The sequence below is a fragment of the Microcaecilia unicolor genome, chromosome 6, assembly GCF_901765095.1.
Source record: "Microcaecilia unicolor chromosome 6, aMicUni1.1, whole genome shotgun sequence".
Classification (NCBI taxonomy): domain Eukaryota; kingdom Metazoa; phylum Chordata; class Amphibia; order Gymnophiona; family Siphonopidae; genus Microcaecilia; species Microcaecilia unicolor.
Window position 1 is genome coordinate 142772641 of NC_044036.1, and position 20442 is coordinate 142793082.

The 20442-nt window shown below is 44.8% G+C and overlaps 1 protein-coding gene across 1 annotated transcript in view; it reads right to left on the reverse strand.

Moving 5' to 3' along the window:
* CPNE9 (copine family member 9) overlaps positions 1-20442 on the reverse strand; it is a 180818-nt gene that overhangs the window by 98580 nt on the left and 61796 nt on the right. The window contains exon 7 of the mRNA XM_030206386.1: positions 2570-2646. Within this exon, the coding sequence (XP_030062246.1) occupies positions 2570-2646 (77 nt within the window). The remainder of the gene's footprint in view (positions 1-2569; positions 2647-20442) is intronic.

Consider the following 20442-nt stretch of genomic DNA (forward strand, 5'->3'; position numbering starts at 1 on the left):
TTATTGCCCAGATGATTGAAAGCCCTGCGCTGTTCCAAACAGCGCTCTAAAAATAGCACTGGAACAGCACGGAGCTTTACCGCCCCTATGATCAGAGATAATAGCATGCAAATTTATGTGTACTACTATCTCTGATCATAGGGTAAAGTGCGGGAGGATTATGCCTGAGCATGTGCTCAGGCACAATCCTCCCGCACTTGTTTGAAAGGTCTGGGGGCTGTGTAAAGCCCAGACCTGTCAAACACAGGGGCTGAAGGTCCGTGGGACCACCAGACCCCAAACAGCATGGCCCTGGTGGCCTAGTACCCCCACCCCGAGCCAGTGTCATGGGAGCTGGAGGTCCGTTGGACCTCCAGTCCCCCGACCCCCACACACAAGTTCAGGGGGGGTGGAGATCTGGTGGGTCTCCAGCCCCCCTAACCCCCCCCCAGCATCCCCCCAAGTAATGGCCTAATGGCCCAATGGGTTGCAAATCAACCCCCCTGTCCTGGTGGTCTAGTGGCCCTCTTCCCCACCCCCGTACCTTTGTTGGAAGAGGGATGTAGACTCCCTCCTCTTCCAGCAGTGCCGCCTTGAAAATGGCGGCGCCCAGCCCTGCCCAGTGCATCCTGGGATACACTGGTCAGGGTTTCACACCATATAAGGGATGCACTGGGCAGGGCTGGGCACCGCCATTTTCGAGCCGGCATTGCTGGAAGAGGAGGGAGTCTATATATAGAATCTGGGGTACGTGGGTTGCATGCTAAGGGACCCTTTTACTAAGCTGTGTAGGTGCCTACATTCACCCAATGTGCTTCAATTTTGAGTTACCACTCGGCTACCATGTGACCCTCGTGGAAATTGCATTTTTGACGTGCATCTGATTCGCGTGCCTGAAAGTATTTGTATTTTTTGGCGTGCGGGTGGTAATCGGGCGGTAATCAGCATTTTACGCACGTAGACCATTACCACCCGGTTACCACGCGAGACCTTACCACTAGGTCAATGGCTGGTGATAAGGTCTCAGACCTGATATGGACACACGGGAATTTTCATTTTGCCGCACGTCCATTTTTGGCAAAAATAAAAAGAAGACATTTTTTACAGGTGCGCTGAAAAATGATTCTGTGCGTGCCCAAAACACTCGCCTACACTACCACAGGCCATTTTTCAGCACGCCTTTGTAAAAGGCCCCTAAGTTGGCAGAATATATTTTAGTGTCCAACTGGCCCTTATATGTGTGAATGTAAAATTCACGTGCATAAGTGCTCATTTTGTACAATCCTAACATTTAGGCACTGAGGTTATAGAACAAGGGAGAAGGAGTGTCAATGGCAGGATTTGAACCCTGGTTTTCTAGGTCTCACACTTCCTCTGGTTATACAGTGTGTCTTAAGCAAGTCTCCCACTGGCACACAATGGAAGAAATGCATTAGCACAACAGGTTTTATTCAACCAGAGCCAGCACCTGACCTCAACAGGTACAAGGCACAGGGAGACTGGAACGTGGGTGGGGAAGAGAACATAAATCACCCTCTGGAGATGAAAAGAGAAACCTTGGGAGTGGAGTTTAATGTTTGGTGGAGAATGAATGAAAGGAGGGAACACAATAGCTTGTGGAATGAAAGCAACAGAGCACAACAAAGCAAGAGACATTCGAATCTGTCAAGAAGCTTGGTGATTAAAACCCCACTTCCTAATGCAGATCTCTAATGGAAGAGGAATGCATCAGAGATGTACAGCAAGGAGCTGGAAATAAATGTGAAGCAGATCATCTAATAAGGTCATGAGATACCTGGGAGAAGTGGGGGGGGGGAGGGTCCAGTCTTGTACACACTGACAGGAACTGTCCCTCTTGTATTAGGAAGAAAAGACTTGGGATATACAGTAATATTAGAATGCCCAAAAGGTGACTCTTTACTGCCCTCCGGGCAGCTTCATCTGTGCACAACATTGTTGCAGGGTTTGCACTACTGCAGGATATCAGAATGCAAACTGTGTGATAGAGTACTGCAGGCTATAACTTCTGAGCTAGGAGAAGGTAAGGAATGCTAACATCTCATTGTATTGCAATTGCAAACTGATTTTATTACAATTACAGTGTGTGAAAAAGTCAGACTCACTGGTAGCTAATCAGAGTACAGGGATTGACTTCCCACCATTTCATAATCCTCATTCTAACATTTCTCTTTATATAATTACAAAATGTTCCCTCTCTGTGGTTTTCTAATCAACCGAGGAAGGAAGACGTTGTACACAAGGTTAGCAGGTTTGGGGTTCCTGCATAAAGACAATAAGTTCTGAAATTTCAGGGTTCTTAAAAGAACTGTACTGAGCTACAGTTGCCCACTGGTATCCCACCCACTTCGCCACCATCCATGAGAGGAGATGCTGGGCTGGAAGCCATTTTTGCACCCCTCTGTATTTGTGCCCTGTGCAGCCACACCACTCATTCAGCCCTTGGTACAGCACTGGTCCTTAGGGTGTCCAGAAAGGATAAAGCACTGGGATAAGGGAGAGTAGAAAAAGTAGCTACCAATAACAGGATATCATGCACTTGAAAAGAAAGATCCGGTTTTTATGAACTTACGTGAGTAGCTTCTCGAGGCGGCTCCTGGGTGACCCAATCACTTCTCCCAAAGTGCAGAATGCCTGACCCAGGAAGTCCTAAGCAAAATAATAATTAATTTAAATCCCTAATGGTACAATTATTCCAATCTCTCAGTTCCACTCTAATGGTTGTTATACATGGATGACTATAAATTGTTACCTTTTTGCGTCTAGCATTCGTTTCCATATTACATATTGTAATACTCAGTCCTCACTTGTTTTGTCATTACTACTTAATGTATATTTTCCTGTATCACTTTTTATACTGTTAATTACACTGAGCTGTTAGCCACTTTGAACCTGATCTATTAATTGGGGTAATATGGGATATAAATGAAATAAATAAATAAATAAAATAAAATAAGAAGGATGATAAGAATATTTTTCTATGAATATTGCAACAGATGCATCTTTTTAACATCACTACCTCAGTTTCAGTCAATCAGTACTAGTGAAATGCCAACCTAGGCAATAAGTGAAACCTGGCTATAGCTTAACTCAGTGTTTCAGAATCAGCTAATAATAATAATAATAATAATCATGGGAGTCTTTTACTAAAGATTAGCTCAAGTTATCTGCAGCAGGGCCCATTACAGATAACCATAGCCGCTGAGAGGGGGGCAGGGGGGACAAAATTCCCCAGGCCCGGGCCTCCAAGGGGGGCCTGGTGCCGCAGTCCCACCCACCCTCCATCATCGACCGTCTGCCCCCTGCATTGAAATCGCAGTCTCACCTTCCCTCCCTGTGTCCCGCCCTTGTCTGTCGTAACTTCCGTGAGGGCGGGACACAAGGAGGGAAGGAGGGCCGAAGGGAGGCATTCTGCTGCCTGCAGCACTGCTTTCATGGAGGTGAGACTGTGATTTCAATGCAGGGGGCCCGGCCTGGTGGTGGACGGAGGGGGGAGCGGAGGCGGTGACATCGGGGGGGGCGGAGGGGGGAGCAGTGGCTGCAGCGATCTTGGGGGGGAGCAGTGGCGACCTTGGGGGGGTGGAGGGAGGGAGTGGCGGTGGTGACCTTGGGGCAACGAGGGCGGCAGGGGCGGGGCCCCGGGGGCGGCCTTGCCCCGGGCCCGGCCCAGTCTCTCGGTGGCTCTGCAGATAGCTCGAGCTAAGCTTTAGTAAAAGACCCTCAATAATAATAATAACAATAATAATAATAACACAACGTAACAATGATTTTGCTACTGAGAGAAAAACATGTGATTTATACTAAATTGAACCCGTCGATTCCCAATATGAACTCCGAATTTGCCTGACATGTCTAGATTTTAAGTAATACATGCAAAGCCTATTCACTTATAATATTAATGCTTGGGATGCATTTGTGCTAGTAGTGCAGAACTTCCTTGTGAACAGACGAGCTGCAAACTATGCTGAACTAGTAGACAACATGCTTAAAGCATATGAACAACTTGGCTGCCGAATGTCATTGAAAATGCATTTCTTACATTCCCAACTTGACTTTTTCCCACCCAATTTGGGACACGTAAGTGACGAACATGGAGAGAGGTTCCATAAAGACATTTCTACAATGGAGAACAGATATCAAGGCAGCTGGAATCCCAACATGATGGGGGACTACTGCGGGAAAATATGACCAGTCACAAATGCAAAAGTAGATGCCTGAAGCACTTTTAACAGTACTGGGCCTTGCTGAAGTAAGACTTTTAAACTGGAATATGAGCCTTTTTTGAAATTTTGTTATTCCATTCCATTTTCATATACTGTTTACTACAAAAACTTTGATGTAGATCAGGTAATTGTTGGAGTAAAACACGTTCTGTAAAAAATTATTCAATGCTTTCCAAGTGCTTAATTCATTTGGGCAAACTTATGCACAACAAAATTTCCTGATGTGTTACAACAATTCTGACTTCGGATTTGGAATACGCACACTGAATTTAGTATAGGACAAATGGTTTTTGTCCCAGCACACGAAAAATTTTTTTTTGTTGTGCTGTGTAATACATGACATTTGTTTCCCACACTTACCACAAAAGTTCAGTGTGGCTCTCAAAAGAATAAACTGGACCAACTCCAGGAATATTACACATGATGGTCAACTAACCGCCAAGAAAAATAACACAGTCACATTAAAAATGCCTTAAACAAGAAGGTTTTCAACAGTTTTCAAAAAACCATATAATCAGATTGCCTTCTTCGATCAGCAGGTAATTCATTCCAGTGGCTGGCTGCCAAATAAGCAGAGAAAACCTTTTTTGCCTCTGGACATTGTAAAAGCAGAAAGTATCTAGATCCACGTGTAATATTTCTATGCGATAATCGTTATCAGACTTACCGTACACTCCGGTACGTCACTGTGCACAATTCAAAAAACAAGGCAACAGAGCTTAAGGGCAACTCGCATTTGAACTGGCAACCGATGCAACTGTATCAATAATGGGGAAACTTTTAATCGTGCAGTGGCATTTAATAAAGTTTGAAGTTTTTTTTAACACTACATCCTTACAACCTAGGGGGGGTCCTTTTACTAAGGTGTGCCAAAAACCTGCTTATTTTCAAAGGAGAAGGCTGGCCATCTTCTTACACAAATTGGGAGATGGCCAGCCATCTCCTAAACCCGGCCAAATCGGTATAATCGAAAGACGATTTTGGCCGGCTTCAACTGCTTTCCGTCGCAGAGCCGGCCAAACTTCAAGAGGTTGTGTCAGCAGGGTACAGAAGGCGGGACGTGGGCGTGGTTACGAGATGGCCGGCTTCGCCCGATAATGGAAAAAAGAAAGCCGGCCCTGACGAGCATTTGGCCAACTTTACTTGGTCTCTTTTTGTCCACGACCAAGCCTCAAAAAGGTGCCCAAACTGACCAGATGACCACCGGAGGGAATCGGGGATGACCTCCTCTTAATCCCCCAGTGGTCACCAACCCCCTCCCACCCTAAAAAAAATTTTTAAACATTTTTTTGCCAGCCTCAAATGTCATACCCAGCTCCATGACAGCAGTATGCAGGTCCCTGGAGCAGTTTTTAGTGGGTGCAGTGCACTTCAGGCAGGTGGATACAGGTCCATCCTCCCCTACCTGTTACACTTGTGGTGGTAAATGGGAGCCCTCCAAACCCCCCCCCCCAAAACCCACTGTACCCACATGTAGGTGCCACCCTTCATCCCTAAGGGCTATGGTAGTGGTGTAGAGTTGTGGGGAGTGGGTTTTGGGGGGGCTCAGCACACAAAGTAAGGGAGCTATGCATCTGGGAGCAATTTCTGAAGTCCATTGCAGTGCCCCCTAGGGTGCCCGGTTGGTGTCCTGGCATGTGAGGGGGACCAGTGCACTACAAATGCTGGCTCCTCCCACGACCAAATGCCTTGGATTTGGCCGGGTTTGAGATGGCCGCCATTAGTTTCCATTATCGCTGAAAACCAATGCCGGCCATCTCTAAAGCCGGCCCAAATGTTGAGATTTGGCTGGCTCCAACCGTATTATCGAAACGAAAGATGGCCGGCCATCTTGTTTCAATAATAAGGTCGGGGACACCGCTTTATAGGGCCGGCCTTGAAGTTGGCCGCCCTTATAGATTGCAGGCCCCGTTCGATTATACCCCTCAAAATGGCCTGTGCTGTTGTAGGCGTGTGTATTGGACGCACGCAGGTCCATTTTTCAGTTCACCTGCAAAAGAGGCATTTTTTGGGGGGGGGGGCTGAAAATGGACATGCGGCAAAATAAAAATTGGCACGCGTCCATTTTGGGCCTTGAGACCTTACCGCCACCCATTGATTTAGCGGTAAGGTCTCATGCATTAACTGGGTGGTAATCGTCAGGGAACGTAGACTACTGATTACAGCCCGGTTGGTGCCACGCAATGGAAAATAAAAAAATATTTTCTGCCGCGCATATTGGATGCACGTAAAAAATGGAATTACCGCCCAGGGCATGTGGTAGTTCCAAATTGGATTAGTAGTTCACTCATGTTGGATGCACATAGGTGCCTCTGCGCCTTAGTAAAATGATCCCTAGGTAAATTATGCTACCTAGGGGATCAGATCATTTATTAAGGGAAAGAAGCTGCTGCGCAAGTGGAAGAAAAGTGTTTGGAGATCGATAAAATGATGGACAAAGAGAATGAGATCTGGAAGCTGAGGAATAAGAAAAGGCTGGAGAGTTTCATTTACATCTCTCCATCCTGTTACACTCTGGTTGGCCTGCATCAGCCCCTGCAATTCTACTTCATTATCTTTTGATACTGTGGGCAAGATGCACTAAACTAAACGAGACTTTAACGAACAAGTTTTAAACCGTGGCATGCACTAAAGGCCATTTTCCAACGGCGGTAGCAGCTAACGAAAACGGAATGCAGATGAGCAAATTGTGCAGAAACCCTATTGTAATGAGATGCACTAACCTTTTCCGATTGCCTTAATGATGGAAATCGCCGGAAAATTTAACGAGAGGTTGTACCTCTTGTTGGGGCTGCACTAGATCGAAAAATTGTCAAACATGTGTCATATACGCCGCCCGAAGACGCCGTGCCACTCACCTCCCCGTTTTTCAATCAGCTGATATCGAAGAGTGCAGTTGAAAGTGTGCATCACAAAAGTAGCCTTCCATTTTGGCCATTATTCACACCCAAATAATAAAAACTTCCTTTTTGGCCATGCTTCACTCAGCTGAGAGACCTGGAAGTCTCTGAGCCAATCACAGCGCGTTTAGCTAAATGCGCTGTGATTTAGCTCAGAGACTTCCAGATCTCTTAGCTGACTGTGAAGCACGGCCAAAAAAGGCATTTTTATTATTTGGGTGTGAATAATGGCCAAAATGGAAGGCTATTTTTGTGATGCACGCTTTCAACTGCACTCTCCAATATCAGCTGTCGCGGCGTCTTCGGGCAAGTCATAGGTTTGGCGATTGTGCGCATGCGTTTCCTATACCGCTGGCAGAGATTACACCAGATTAACGATGCTTTAACGCATCCAACGTTTGAATACCGTGCCGAACATGTGCGTCTTTTTTTTTAGTGCATCCTTCGTTTTTTCTAAAACGGTAATGACTTTTACATTTTTGGTTGTTTTACCTTTTGTTGATGCATCTTGCCCTGTGTGTGTTTCCTTTTTTTCAAATGTGCAGCTCAATAAAGAAAAGTTGGAAAGAAAAACAAATACGGCAGTTAAAGGAGGAGGAGGAGGGTGAAAACCCAGTCAATTAGGACACAGTTTACTAACCTCCCTCTCTTGTTAGCTTATGAAACCCCACTTTACCAGTTCAAAGCAGTTCAGTCCACTAGTGGGACCACACTAACAGCTCCAGGGTGTAATGGGAACCTTATACAATGTAGCAAGTGAGAGAAACTGTTTATCCTGTGTCTAAATGTAAGTCACATTCTTAAAGCATGAGGTACAAGGGACTCTCTGAAGGTGAAAATGTGTACTTCCTGCAGAATTGAAAATATTTATTCACACAGGAGGGAAAAAAGGACTTGTCACGGCCAGGGTCGGCGTTAGGTGGGAGCAGGGGGAGGGCAAACAGGGCAGCTGCCCTGCACACCGCAGCTCCAGGGGACCCGTGGTCCAGGCATATCTTCCCCTTCTCCCCACCACAGTCCGTCTCTTCCTTCCTTCCCAATCTTCTTTAAAGATGTATTTCCCTTCTTAAAGGAGCCCCAGTGAGGCAGCCACTCTCACAAGCTGCTTGTGGCTGCCCCAAAACTTTCCCTGGGCTATTCCAGAGGGTAGGAGCGACTACGCTGAAGGATGACATTCTAGTAGTATCCAGGTAAACCTGGTGAAAGGAAGGTACTGTTAGAAATATGTTCTTTATATAATCTTGAGATAAGATGGGCAAATGGTAATCAGTTCATAGTAACATAGTAAGTGACAGCAGATAAAGACCTGAACGGTCCATCCAGTCTGCCCAACAAGATAAACTCATTTTACATGGTATGTGATACTTTTTTATGTATAGCTGAGTTTGATTTGTCCTTGCCATTCTCAGGGCACAGAAACGTAGAAGTCTGCCCAGCACTGTTCTTGTACTAAAGGTTCTGAAACTAACATTGAAGCCCCTTAAAATTTACATTCCAGCCCATCCCTATCTACTTAGTCACGATCAGGGCGTAGACAGTAGAAGTCTGCCCAGCACCGGTTTTGCTTCCCAATTACCAGCATCGCTGCCCAATCTCGGCTAAGATTCTGTGGATCCATTCCTTCTAAACAGGATTCCTTTGTGTTTATCCCTTGCATGTTTGAATTCCATTACCATTTTCATCTCTACCACCTCTTGAGGGAGGGCATTCCATGTATCCACCACCCTCTCCATGAAAAAATACTTCATCCATGGTCAGAGGCAGGAGGTTCTCTAGCTGCAGTAATATAACTTTGGTGTGCCTTCGGAAAGTTTTCCTCTCAAGAGTTAAGAAGCAGGGTGTGTACTCCATCACTCACTGGTAAGACACTTTATTTTTCTCTGTATTTCTAAACAGTGAAGCTGTTCACTATCTTAAGAACTCCCAGCTGTATCAAGAGAAGCTCAACATCTTAATAAATGCCCTGTTCCATGAAACGATCGGAAAATACTCAGTGTTCTGCATAATCACACAGTTCCTTCCTGTGGCATAAATTAATATGATAATCAGCTTGAATTTCATTATACTACAGAGCTACTGGTGAGTCTGTTCTACACATGCAGTAGAATAAGTCTAGCTGATAAACCTTTTTTGGGGGTGCCAAAATTTTCATAAAAACTGAGATGGCCTTTATTAGGTAATAAAAGAAGAATTGAAGTGTCACAGTACATAAGGTGAACCCTTGGGCTGCAGTCAGGTTTATGCTACCCACCTAGCCCGAAGGCTAGGCAAGCACCAACTGGCGGCAGGCGAGTCATACCCTGGAGAGGATGTGACCAGAGGATGGCTCTTAGAAGAGCCCTTGGGGGCTGACCCAACGGAGTTGAGGCCAGGGAATGGCCCTTAAGAAGGCCATTGGGGGCCTGGCCTGATGAGGTCAGGACCAGGGAATGGCAGACTTGGATGACCCGGAGTCTGGGGACAACAAGGCACAATGAGACACTGGCTGGAATAGGACTGGAACACAGACTCCAACAGAATCAGGAACAGGACTGGAACACCATCAGGAACAGGACACATGCTGCACGAAGGCTGCAACACACACTAGATAATTCTAGGAGACCTGTTGCAACTGCCGGGTTAGCGCAGGAGCCCTTATCACCACCTCAGGGAGTGGCGTTAAGGGTTCCCTGCTGCATGGCCATGCGGTAAGAGTTATCTCACTGTGTGGCCATTTTTGGGGATCTTTAACGGCTGCAGAAAAAATGGCCCTGATGTGCAGGAAAACTGGCCCCCACCTCTAGTGCAGGGCCCTTTTTCCCGCAGCTTGGTAAAAGGACCCCCCCCCCCCCCCCCCCCGAGGTAAGTTTGGGATCCCTAGATTAAGTTCAACACAGTGTGTATCACCACAAATGTAACAGCAGAAGAGCCTCACTTCCAGAAATGTTCGTTTCTTCTCTAACACGACCTACTAAAGAAGGAGTACTTGCAAATTTTTATATATGGAATTTAACATCCAAATATTAAATGATAGCTAAATGAAAGGTGTCTGTTAGACCTAATAATGACATCAGCTGTATGTGGCAGAGGCAGAAGAAAGAATATTTACAAAGCAAAGTCCTTGGCATGCATCTGCAGAGGACATTGAGTAGCAGAACTCTGATAAGGGTGTCACTGCATTGCTATTATTTATATTACCATCAAACTACACTGCAGTGCACAAGAGAAAAGAAAAAAGTAGCCATGTTTAGGAAGACATGCAGAAAATGGAGGGCAATCCATAATCTGAAGGGTTTCTAATCTAAGCAAACAGTACTACAGAGGATGATAAAGGAGCATCTGTAGAATGGGGTGTTTTACTGCATGTGAAACTCATTTTACACAGAATACACTAATTGGAATGGAGATGTCCAATTTAGGATGTGCTCAATTAAGAAAAAGAGCGGCAGGCATGGAACATCCTGTATGTAGGGCTTCTCAGATTGCTTAAGGAAACAACTACAGACATTGCAAAATACGGCTGCCAGTTTATTATGTAGGGCTGGGAAATATGATCACACTTCTCTATGCTTTATTAAATTACACTGGCTTCCAGTAGAGGCTTGATGTTTATTCAAACTACGTGCTTTTATCCATAGAATCATTTCTGGCTTTCCACCACCTTATTTATAACATTTTCTATCTTGTACACCATCCTGTAGCTGTTTATGAAATCAGGTTCCTCTGAAACTTCAATGTCCATCAGTAAAAGCTGTAAATTCTCTTTAATTATTTACTAAGCCACGCTAGCGGCTTCTGCATGGCATTGCCAACACAGCCCATTCAAAGTGAACGGGCTGTGTCGGCACTAGCACACAGCCAGCCATGCTAACAGCTTAGTAAACCCCAGCATTAATATCATGCTCCTCTTTTATGGAACACAGAACCCCAGGAAATTAGGTTAGAAAGCAGTGGCGTTCCTAGGTCGGCTGCCACCCGGGGTGGTGCAGCGGCGTCCCCCCCCCCAGGATGCAGCACGACCCCCCCCCCCCCCCCGTGCATTCTTAGCTGAGAGATCAGCTGCGCGGCTGTCGGCTCTGCTGGCTCCCTCTGCCCCGGAACAGGAAGTAACCTGTTCCAGGGCAGAGGGAGCAAGGAACCAGCATAGCCGACAGGCGCGCGGCTGCTCTCTGCACCCCTCCAGCAGCGTGCACCCGGGGCGGACCACCCCCACCGCCCTGCCCTTGCTACGCCACTGTTGGAAAGTGATGATCTAAGATTGTTCTAGAAGATGAAACTTTTTCAGAAATGCTAAAGGAACATTTTTTTAAAATCTCTGATCTTGATGTTCAGAGTTAAATAGTTTATTTTATTTTATTTGTTACATTTGTATCCCATCTATTTGCAGGCTCAATGTGGCTTACATAGTACAGTAGAGGCGATCACCAATACCGATATGAACAAATACAAAGTGAGGTTAATGACAGGGTATTGATCAAGTGTGAGAGGCACATTGGGGTTATAAGGAAGAAGGGTTAGGTTATGTCCAGTACGAACTTATATCTTGTTGTGTAGCAGGGTTAAGGCATTTAGGTTGGATTGTTTCGATCAGGAGTTTCCGGAAGTCTTGGTCTCTTTTTCTGTGATCTGCATTGAACTAAACTTGTTGGGTAACTGCGGAATACAAGCGTTGGTATTGTTTTGTATTAAAATATATGCAGAAGTGCACATGTGTTTCTTAGGAAGTGCAACAGGAGCAAATCAATGGAAGAAACTCAGCAGCTTAACAGTGGCATTCCTAGGGGCGCTGACACCCGGGGCAGATCGCCAATGCGCCCCGCCCCCTGGGTGCAGCGCCCCCCCCCCCCATGCAGTGCGACCCCCCCGGCAAAAGGACACCCCCCCCACCCCAGTGAAAAAAACCCCTCCCCCCAGGTGCACGCCGCTGGGGGGATGCCACACGCTGGTCAGCATCATTCGTTTCCATGCTCCCTCTGCCCCAGAACAGGAAGTAACCTGTTCTGGGGCAGAGGGAGCATGGAAATGAACAACGCTGACCGGCGTGCAGCACCCCCCCAGCGGCGTGCACCCAGGGCGGACTGCCCCCCCCCCCCCCCCCTTGGTACGCCACTACAGCTTAAATGTCTAGGTGTTGACACATAAAGCTTGGCTCTTCAACCAGGCCTTTAAAGGAAGAAGTAACTAACTTGCTAGTCACACACACACATAAGGAGTGACACCGGCTACACATACTGTAGCAGGACTTGTTTATCCACTCCTACCCTAAGATAATATTCAAGCACCTTTCTGACTCCCTTAGTTTTCTCTCTTATATATCTGTATGTTCCATCTATGCTGTCTATTAAAATGTTTTATTGTGTACAGTGTTGACATTATAAGTAGTATACTATCAGGCTCATTTTCAAAAGAGATGGACGTCCAAAAAGTGACATAAATCGGCACTTGAACGTCCATCTCACAGAAACATCCAAATCGGTATAATCGAAACCGCATTTTGGATGTCTTTCTCGGAAGTCCGTCGCAAGGACGTCCAAATCTCAAGGGGGCATATTGGAGGTGTGTTTAAGGTGGGACTTCGGCGTTCCTAAGACTTGGACGTCTTTGAGCCATAATGGAACTAAGCAAAAACGTCCAGCACTAAAACTTGGATGTTTTGAGCTGGACCTGTTTTTATTACGAATAAGGCACAAAAAGGTGCCCCAAATGACCAGATGACCACTGGAGGGAATCAGGGATGACCTCCCCTTACTGCCCCAGTGGTCACTAACCCCCGTCCCACCCCCAAAACGTGTGGTGAAGAACATTATTTGCCAGTCTCTTTGCCAGCCTCAGATGTCATAATCAGGTCCATGACAGCAGTATGCAGATCCCTGAAGTATTTTAGTGCACTTCAGACAGGTGGACCCAGGCCCCTCCCCCCAATACCTGTTAATCTTGTGCCGGAAACTGTGAACCCTCCAAAACACACCAGAAATCCATTGTACCCACATTTAGGTGCCCCTTCACCCGTAAGGGCTATGGTAGTGGTGTACAGTTGGGAGTAGTGGGTTTTGGGGGGGTGGGGGGCTCAGCACACAAGGTAAGGGAGCTATGTACCTGGAAGCATTTTATGAAGTCCACTGCAGTGCCCCCTAGGGTGCCCGATTGCTGTCCTGGCATGTCAGGGGGACCAGTCTACTAAAAATGCTGGCTCCTCCCACGTCCAAATGGCTTGACTTTGGATGTTTTAAACTTGGACGTCATTTTTACAAAAATGGACGAAAATCAAATATGTCCAAATCACAAACATCCAAATCCAAGGATGTCCATGGTATTTTCAAACACAAAAGATGGACGTCCATCTTTTCCGAAAATGAGAAGTTTTCTGAGAAGTTCCGAGAGAAGAGGACATTTCTCTGGTAAGTGAACGATATTTTGCTTTGTGCTTTGGGAACTTAAAGATTGGGGTTTAAAGGAGGAATTGTAGGTTAGTGTTAGGAAAAATAAAAATATAAAAAGCAAATTTTATCAACTAATCTCCATAGTCTTTTCCACTTAGTTTTAAAAACTTTGTACCACAGCATTAACAGATAGAATCTACCAGGCACTGCAGGATCCAGTTTAGGCTGGTGGAAGGAGGATAACCAGTGGGACACTGTCATACCGGGGTACAAATTATATCGTAGTGATAGGGTGGATCGAATTGGTGGAGGGGTAGCATTGTATATTAACAAGAGCCTTGAATCAAATAGATTGAAAATTCTGCAGGAAACAAAACACGTCGTGGAATCACTGTGGATTGAAATTCCATGTGTAAGGGGGAAAAGGATAGTGATAGGAGTGTACTATCATCCGCCTGGCCAGGATGAACAGACGGATGCAGAAATGTTAAAGGAAATTAGGGATGCAAACAAACTGGGCAATACAATAATAATGAGTGATTTCAATTACCCCGATATTGACTGGGTAAATGTAACATCGGGACACGCTAGGGAGGTAAAATTCCTTGATGAAATCAAGGACAGCTTTATGGAGCAGCTGGTACAGGAACCGACAAGAGAAGGAAAAATTCTAGACCTAGTCCTTAGTGGAGCGCACGATCTGGTGCGGGAGGTAATGGTGCTGGGGCTGCTTGATAACAGTGATCATAATATGATCGGATTTGATATTAGCTTTGAAGTAAGTATACATAGGAAATCAAATACGTTAGCGTTGAACTTTAAAAAAGGAGACTATGATAAAATGGGAAGAATGGTGAAAAGAAAACTTAGAGGAGCAACTGCGAGGATCAAAAATTTACATCAGGCATGAATGCTGTTCAAAAACACCATCCTGGAAGCTCAGGCCAAATATATTCCACGTATTAAAAAACGACAGCCAGCATGGTTAAAATGTGAGGTGACGGAAGCTATTAGAGCTAAAAGAAAATCCTTCAGAAAATGGAAGAAGGAACCGACTGAAAATAATAAGAAACGGCATAAGGAATGTGAAGTCAAATGCAAAGCGCTGATAAGGAAGGTTAAGAGGGACTTCGAAAAAAAGATTGCGTTGCAGGCAAAAACACACAGTAAAATTTTTTTAGGTATATTAAAAGCAGGAAGCCGGCAAAAGAATCGGTTGGACCGCTAGATGACCGAGGAGTAAAAGGGGCAATCAGGGATGACAAAGCCGTAGCGGAGAGATTAAATGAATTCTTTGCTTCGGTCTTCATCGAGGAAGATTTGGGAGTGATACCGGTGCCGGAAATGGTATTCGAAGCTGTAAGCCTGGAGGATGTAATGGGGCAGTTCTACAAACTGAAGAGTCGCGAATCTCCTGGACCAGATGGTATTCATCCCAGAGTACTGATAGAACTGAAAAATGAGCTTGCAGAGCTATTGTTAGAAATATGTAATTTATCCTTAAAATCGAGTGTGGTACCGGAAGACTGGAGGGTGGCCAATGTAACGCCAATTTTTCAAAAAGGTTCCACAGGAGATCTGGGAAATTATAGACCGGTGAGTCTGATGTCGGTGCTGGGCAAAATGGTAGAGACTATTATTAAGAACAAAATTACAGAGCATATTCAAACGATGGATTAATGAGACAAAGTCAACATGGATTTAGTCAAGGGAAATCTTGCCTCACCAATCTACTACATTTCTTTGAAGGGGTGAACAAACATGTGGATAGAGGTGAGCCTGTTGATATTGTGTATCTGGATTTTCAGAAGGTGTTTGACAAAGTACCTCATGAAAGACTCCAGAGGAAATTGGAGAGTCATGGGATAGGAAGTAGTGTTCTATTGTGGATTAAAAACTGGTTAAAAGATAGAAAACAGAGAGTAGGGTTAAATGGTCACTATTCTCAATGGAGAAGGGTAGTTAGTGGGGTTCCCCAGGGGTCTGTGCTGGGACCGCTGCTTTTTAACATATTTATAAATGACCTAGAGATGGGAGTAACTAGTGAGGTAATTAAGTTTGCTGATGACACAAAGTTATTCAAAGTCGTTAAATTGTGGGAGGATTGTGAAAAATTACAGGAGGACCTTACAAGACTGGGAGACTGGGCATCTAAATGGCAGATGACGTTTAATGTGAGCAAGTGCAAAGTGATGCATGTGGGAAAGAGGAACCCGAATTATAGCTATGTCACGCAAGGTTCCACATTAGGAGTCACGGACCAAGAAAGGGATCTAGGTGTCATCGTTGATGATATGTTGAAACCTTCTGCTCAGTGTGCTGCTGCGGCTAAGAAAGCAAATAGAATGTTAGATATTATTAGGAAAGGAATGGAAAACAAAAATGATGATGTTATAATGCCTTTGTATCGCTCCATGGTGCGACCGCACCTCGAATATTGTGTTCAATTCTGGTCGCCGTATCTCAAAAAAGATATAGTGTAACTAGAAAAGGTGCAGAGAAGGGCGACGAAAATGATAAAGGGGATGGGACGACTTCCCTATGAGGAAAGGCTAAAGCGGCTAGGGCTCTTCAGCTTGGAGAAAAGGCGGCTGAGGGGAGATATGATAGAGGTTTATAAAATAATGAGTGGAGTTGAACGGGTAGATGTGAAGCGTCTGTTCATGCTTTCCAAAAATACTAGGACTAGGGGTCATGCGATGAAGCTACAATGTAGTAAATTTAAAACGAATTGGAGAAAGTTTTTCTTCACTCAATGCGTAATTAAACTCTGGAATTCATTGCCAGAGAATGTGGTAAAGGTGGTTAGCTTAGCGGAGTTTAAAAAAGGTTTGGACAGCTTCCTAAAGGAAAAGTCCATAGACCATTATTAAATGGACTTAGGGAAAATCCACTCTTTCTGGGATAAGCAGTATAAAATGTTTTGTACTTTTTGGGATCTTGCCAGGTATTTGTGATCTGGATTGGCCACTGTTGGAAACAGGATGCTGGGCTTGATGGACCTTTGGTCTTTCCCAGTATGGCAATACTTATGTACTTATGACCTTCTCCTCGCCTCAGAATTTGGACGTCTTTGTAAAATGTAAAAATTCTGACTTAGACGTTTCTTTCGAAAATGCCCCTTTATGTCATACTTTGTACTGTTATTTGAAAAATTTTACTGCTGTAATTGTTGCTTATGTTTGACTTATTCTTGCTGTACATCACCTTGAGGGAATTCCTTCAAAAAGGCGGTAAATCAACCCTAATAAATAAATAAAATAGACAAATGTATGTGAGCCATCTTGCAAATCTATATGTGCAAATGTTACAGAACCCACACTTTAATTTCAATTTGGAGGAGGACATAAATAATGGGGATTAAGGATCATACCTTCTCTTGTAATGGTGGCCAAAATGAGCTCTATTTACAATCCTAAGCATGACAGATATTGAAATAGAAGGTCATGCACATGCATTCCTTTTCTGAAATGGGGAACGCATGTGAAGATTTTTGAGCTGCTCAAGCCAAACCCAAACCACAGCTACGTTCCCTTGCAATTTCTACATACTATGAACATCCAAGTGTAAACTGAGCCCTTCGTAGTAAAATTGTCATTTATGAGTGGATGCTTCTAAATTAATGGCCAAAATCTTAAATCGCTAACTGGTCTCAAGTGCCTTCACAGAACACACGATACCATCTAAGTAATGGAATACATATAGCACAACATTCAGTTTCTACAGGAAGCAGGTATCCTATACACAGCATATGATTGCAGTCTGAGACCAGTATACTGTGAAAAGCAAACAGGATTATGGTCTTAATAGAAGACAGGTGAACGTTGAGGGATGAATCCAGAAGAAAACTGATGAAGTATTTTAGTGTCCCTTGAAATAAAGTCCCTCTTTTTATTTTCCGTAAAGATGAACTATTTATCCACAATTGGGGTTTCTTCTATCATTTATGCACACAGCACACTGCAGTGCCAAAGAATCCTCAGACCTCCCAGCACTCGTCAGGACTTCACCTACTGAGCGTGTTTGAGACTAGCATGTGCATTAAGAAAAACTGTCAGGCAACATATGGCTGCCATCCCTTAGGAGACCGCTGCCTGTCTCACGCCAGTCAGGCAAGGGCAAAGCAAAAGAGCAGACGGGAAGCGACTGTCCCTGGTCTATATTCCCCTGGACTGGTTTGCTTGTCTTATCAATTATTCAGAAACAATAGGCTCTTTATGTCATGTACCCGAAACCTAGGGGAGAGAGTGATGGAGAGAAGCAATGAAAGAGAGAGAGAGAAAGAGAGACGTGAAAAGAGTGACAGTTACAGCTTCTCCCTGCTCATGGAATCCAAATGCTACTATAACATCTGATTATGCAAGGCACCACTGGCAAAGCCGGAATATGAAAGGAGGCCATGAGATGATCTGTCGATCAAAGGACACAGCAGAACAGTTATCATTCCACTAAACAGAGCTTTTTCATTTGGAGGCTAAAAAGAAACACATCTTAAGAACTGTATTTAAAGAGAAAATAAAGACTGTGAATAACATTAAGGAGGGAGAGGACCTCGGGGAATAACTCTCCATGGCGTCTTTCAAAAGTTTCACATTCTTATCAAAATACAAGAATTTGGGGCAGACAACAAGGTGTCTCTGTAGAGCTGTGGCAGCCAGGCAACCTTGAGTTCTTCTACAAAGCACCCCCCCCCCCCATCCTAAAATGTAAAATGGCAGAATGTTGTTATTCCTCCCATTTTACCACTAATCAACCCCCAACTCTGACCAGCTTCAAGGACTTTATAGGCTGGCCTTCCAGAGAGGGGAAAGGATCAAACACTGCAGTTCAGGACAGCAAAATAAAAAATGAAAGCAGCAAGGAGATCTAGCAGGGTCGTAGAGACAGAACCGGGACCGAGGTAGGGCCACTACCCCCTCCCCCCCAAACACTCGGGCTGCCACAGCTGCTGCAGCCCCCCCTCCCACACACATACTCATTCGGGCTGCCACCGCCACCCCCTTACCTTCCTGCATCTGCTCCTCCTTCGGTCTGTTGCTCTCCTGTTCCTGAGTGCCGGGACCCGGGTTATCAAGTTAACACAATCGCGAGGGTCCCAACACACAGGAGCAGGAGAGTGAGACAGACCGAGGGAGCAGAACCTTCTGCCTGTCTCTGGAAGCCTTGTCAGTGCCGGGTCCCCTTGGAGGCTGGACATGTGGAATATTCCCCTCCCCCCAATCTTGGCGGCCTTGAGATCTAGTGCTGGATCACAAGAAGTTTGGGCTCAAAGGATTTATGTTCCAAACTTTGAAAGTTATGCTCATAAATTGGCCTCTTTAAAAATTTACTAGGGTTGAGCGTATACATTTTTACTCAGCATTTCACTAAACTCTCAAATTTAGGATTTAAAAACTGGGTTGCAGCAGGGGCAGAGGAAAAGAAGTAAGGCACTTAGAAGTGATTTTCAGCACTAGCCCCGGACTCTATATATGGTACTTTGAGTTACGAGCACAACTTAATCGATTAGTGAGCCAATTAGTACCAATAATTCGGCAATATAAGCAATTATCAGCACTAATTGGCAATAATTAGAATTTATGTGAGCATCTTTTTAGGCATTCTAGAAAGAAGTGCAAGTAAAATATAGTACATACCGGTAGATCCAAAAAGGGGGTGTGGTCACGGGAAGGGTCATGGATGGGTTGGGGACATTCCTCAAATGTATGTGCATTGTTACAGAATTAGCAGGATCTGCTCCTAATTTACTTGTGGGGAATTACACCTGGTTTTCATCAGCGTAAATGGTTGCACCTAAATGTACTCACGGTTCCCAATGCTAAACGCCATTCTATAAACCAAAACATGGTTTATAAAATAGTGGTAAGGACTATTTGTTTCAGCCCTGATTTTTTATGCGTCACTTACAGAATCTAGTCCTAGGCTCATAAATTAGGCCGATAAATCTAGGCCAATGAACAGCAGGCCTAAATTTATAAGCATAACTTTTAAGCTCCTAAGTTAAGATGGATTTTCAACTGAAAAGTTTTGCTCCTAAGTTTGGCTGAAAATATGGCACAAATTTAGGAGGCCAAGTTAAGGGGCCCTTTCACTAAGGCATGCCCAAAAAAATGGCCTGCACTGGCGTAGACACGTGTTTTGGGTGTGCGCAGGTCCATTTTTCAGCGCGCCTGCAAAGAAGGCCTTTTTTGTAGCCAAAAATGGACATGCGGCAAAATTAAAAGCCGCGCGTGTCCATTTTCAGCATGAGACCTTAACGCCACCCATTGACTTAGCGGTAAGGTCTCGCGTGTTAACCAGGCGGTAATCATCAGTGCATGTAATTACCGCTGGGTAAGCGCCAAGCGGTGGAAAATTTTTACTGTGTGCTTTGGATGAGCGTCAAAAATAAAATGACCTCCTGGGACCCGTGTTAGCCAGGTGGTCATTTCAATTTGATACGCAAAGGCACCTATGCACCTTAGGAAAAGCGCCCCTAAGAGTATAAAGTTAAGAGCTCAGCATTTTCCGAATATTCTGCTACAACCTGAAATGGTGTGGTCCTATTCTACCTCTCCTGGCTGGTTCCACTTCTTGATTTGCTGCTTTGTGGTCTACCTGTGAAACAGAACCTACCACTGGAAAGCTAGATCTTCTTTATATGGGAAACAAGGAACCCTTTCACTGATTCAAAAAGTGATCCCAAGTGTTACTAAAAGACATTACGGTCAGAGCTCTGATACAAGAGTTAATTTCATATGCTCAGTAAATCTGGAGTCATACACGGGTTCAACCTAACTCCAAGCCAGGTATACCCTCTCCTTTAATAAATAGGAAAATGTATGTCATTCATTCTGATCTGTCTCTAGGACAGAAACTGCAGAGTCGCCTCGAAGTCAGGATAGGCGCAGAACTGCATGACAATTCAGCCTGGATTAGCTGAGGGTCCTCATAGATTGGAAAACATTCGGAGAAAGCAAGCAA